Source organism: Buceros rhinoceros, unplaced genomic scaffold (genome assembly GCF_000710305.1).
Source record: "Buceros rhinoceros silvestris isolate BGI_N320 unplaced genomic scaffold, ASM71030v1 scaffold24426, whole genome shotgun sequence".
NCBI classification, from domain to species: domain Eukaryota; kingdom Metazoa; phylum Chordata; class Aves; order Bucerotiformes; family Bucerotidae; genus Buceros; species Buceros rhinoceros.
The window spans coordinates 447-3,656 of NW_010418445.1; the positions used below are offsets into that span (position 1 = coordinate 447).

The 3,210-nt window shown below is 43.4% G+C and overlaps 1 protein-coding gene across 1 annotated transcript in view; it reads left to right on the forward strand.

Moving 5' to 3' along the window:
* Positions 1-676, forward strand: part of PIGM (phosphatidylinositol glycan anchor biosynthesis, class M) — a gene marked incomplete at its 5' end in the record, with an annotated part of 1,118 nt that extends 442 nt beyond the window's left edge. Inside the window, 1 exon segment of the mRNA XM_010138563.1 lies at positions 7-676. Coding sequence (XP_010136865.1) covers positions 7-676 — 670 coding nt within the window.
* Positions 677-3,210: the final 2,534 nt, after the last annotated feature.

A 3,210-nucleotide genomic window follows, 5' to 3' on the forward strand; every position in this document is an offset into this window, starting at 1 on the left:
GGATAGCGGGCTTGACAAAAAAGGAAAATTTACATTCGTAGTGTATCTCTGGCAGCTTTTTGTAAAGATGCTAAACCGTGATGTGCTGCTTTTTGGAACAGTCGCTGGATCTGTGCTGGCTGCCTTAACTGCTGTGTTTTATCACCTCTACGGCTGGGATTTTTTGGAGCATGCCTACCTCTATCACTTGACCAGGAGAGATATCCGTCATAACTTCTCTCCCTATTTCTACATGTTGTACTTAACTGCAGAGAGCAAATGGAGTTTTGCCCTTGGGCTCGCAGCTTTCTTGCCCCAGGTGCTTTTGCTTCTGGCTGTGTCCGTAGCGTTTTACAGAGACCTTGCCTTCTGTTGTTTCCTGCACACTGCTATTTTTGTGAGTTTTAACAAAGTATGCACGTCCCAGTACTTTGTATGGTATCTCTGCCTTTTGCCCCTCATAGTGCCTAGTGTTAAGATGTCCTGGCAGCGTGCTGTGCTGCTTGTCTGTCTGTGGTTTGTTGGACAAGGCCTGTGGCTCGCTCCCGCATACTTTCTGGAGTTCAAAGGATATAACACTTTTTTACTTATATGGTTGGCAAGCTTGCTTTTCCTTTTCATAAATAGCCTTGTAATTGTTCAGATTATTTCACATTATCAAAAAGCATGCATTGCAAAAAGTGTCAAACAACAGTAATAAACAGGTCAATATCCAAAAAGAGCCCTGCTGTCCTTGATAAGGATTTTCACACCACCAGCACTTTGTTTAATGTAAATGCTTTTGCATTGTACTAAAGCACATCTGTATGTAAACGTTTGTGTTTCCGGGCCGTGAGGGCACTGGTTGGCCTTAATTGCCCTGTCGCGCCCTGAGCAGAGTTTGCAGGTGTACCTTCCTCCCACGTGGACCTTGAAACTGCATTGCAACCTTTTGTCCAGCGCTGCCTCCTGCTGCGGTCTCTTGCTGTCTGACTGAAGTCTCCAGAAGGACCTTGGACCCATTTATGAAATAGAATGTCTGGGGCTGTGGGTGGACTCTGTAACCAGCACCTGTCTCTGCCTGCCATCTCCAGACGCAGTGTGACCGTGCCCTGGTCAGTGAAGGCATGGCCTGTGCTGGGGTCACTTTAAGCTCCTGCTTGTCCCCCCTCATGGAGCAGCTCCAATCTTCTTACTTCCTGGCTCCCTTTTTCTCATTGTTTTACTGTACTTGAGGACTGTGGCCTTTGTGTAGGAAAACACAGGAGATGGTAAAGGGGTGTTGGGGTTCAACAGTCTGTATGTTCCAGTACAAGTGGGTGGGATGTTTTGCAAGAGTTAAGCTAGTCAGTGAATATAAGGCAATCACTTCATGTGTACACTGGATTTATTTTTCTTTTCACAGTAACATTTTACCTATACAGTGTTTCTGGCCTGTACCTGGTCTTTCTTCAGTAAAGTAGGAAAAAGGGGGTTATTTGATACAAGTCATTAACTCCTTTAAACAATTATTTTAGAATTTAGATATGCCCGCTTGTTTAGATACTCTTTTTTGCCTTTTCAGTGCTGCTTGAATTTTTGAATGGATTTACTCACCTTGTCATACAGAAAGATTTTTTTTTTTCTGAATACCTTGGATCAAAATAATGTACAACGATAAAATATTTGTGTTTCTTGCTGTCACAATCTAGAAAAGAGGCCACGGCTTTAAACTGCAGCTAATTAACAGTTATTGTGGATGTTAATAGTAGCAATGCAAAGAATCAAAGCATGGCTAGAATGGCAGCAGTGTTCCAAAAGCCCTTAAGAGTTTATACCAACGAGTAATTGGAAATGTAGTTTCTTATTAGCTCAGTACCTCAACTGTTAAAAATAAATGAAAAAGAAAGCAAAAGGAATTGAGGAAGTGGAGCAGTTGCCAGAAGAAAAGGACTGTTTTTAAATAGGAGGCTCTGCAGCCTGTCAAAACAAGATATTTGTTCCCAGATGAGAACACGAGATGTGGAATTGGGTGTTAGGTGGTAGTGAGAGGAATTCAGAGCCATTTCAGAGCCAATACTCTGAAGAACATCCTATGAGAGGTCTGGTGTACACAGCCCTTGATAGATACAGAAACTGGCAATGTATTTTTTTTAATAAAATCTTGAGTTTAAACAGGCATATGTCAAAATCAAGAATTTTCATGTTTGCCTCAGCTTTTAGTTACATCCTATGGGAAAGTGAAACCCTTAATGTGTAACATGGAGCAGAGCTTCAGGGCAAAATAACTTGAATCACTCAGTGGGATTCCGAGTGTTGTCAGTGGGAAAGGATGTGGCCAAGCGGGTTTGCCTTCCAGGGTCACACTTGCCATGCTGCCTCTCTGAATCCTGCGGTCTGCTGAGGCAGCCTTCTTCCTCCGGACTGCAGTGGCTTCCTGCTTTCTTAGGTACAGTGCTTTCTTCCCTGATTATAGTTCTGCCTCAAGAGGCTGAATTGCAGCGTTTTGATCTGTGAATGTTTCCTGTTGCTTCCAAGCCCCGTTGAGATGGTTACATGAAAGGGGAGGAAGCCTCTGAGCCCCAAAGGCACAGAACCAAACGGTGTGTTGTCAGGAGAAGTGACAATGTCCTTACACTGCTCTGTCCCAGTTTGGCCATTCTGACATTGCGTTAGGAGGAAGGAGTTCAGAGTTGGCGGGGGAATGGTGGTTCTGCTCCCTGCTGGAAGACATTCTGGTTGCCCCTGCTGGTCTGCACTTATGCTTATATTCCCATTGTGAAGATCCTGATAGCCTCTTCGTAAATCCAGAAATTGGATGAGGCAATGGATATTCCTCAGAAGAACTGTCTTGGTATTTCAGGTGGGTCTTAGAGATGTGGCACTGATTTCCTTCCCCTTAAATGAAGAAAGACTTCTAGCACCCGCTTGTCTACATCTTCCCCAAGAGATTTATCAATCAAAAGACTGGTGGCACAAGCCACTTTTACACACAGTTTAGTTTTATATTAATCACTAAAACATTTCATATGTGCTATGAGTGTGTGAAGAGAAAGTGTCCCATGTGGTTTTATTTTCTGAAGTAGAGTTTGACGTGCTTGGTTGGTGTTTCACCAGAAGACTGAAGAGGCTTTGCCGTGTTGATACCTCCATTCACCCCATCCCAACATGCAGGTGATAGCTCATTTTCCCTGTTCTCTGTTACCTGTTCTACATTTATCTGTTGTAAACAGTATGTTTTCTTCCCTCCAAGCATATCTCTAACAGACCTAA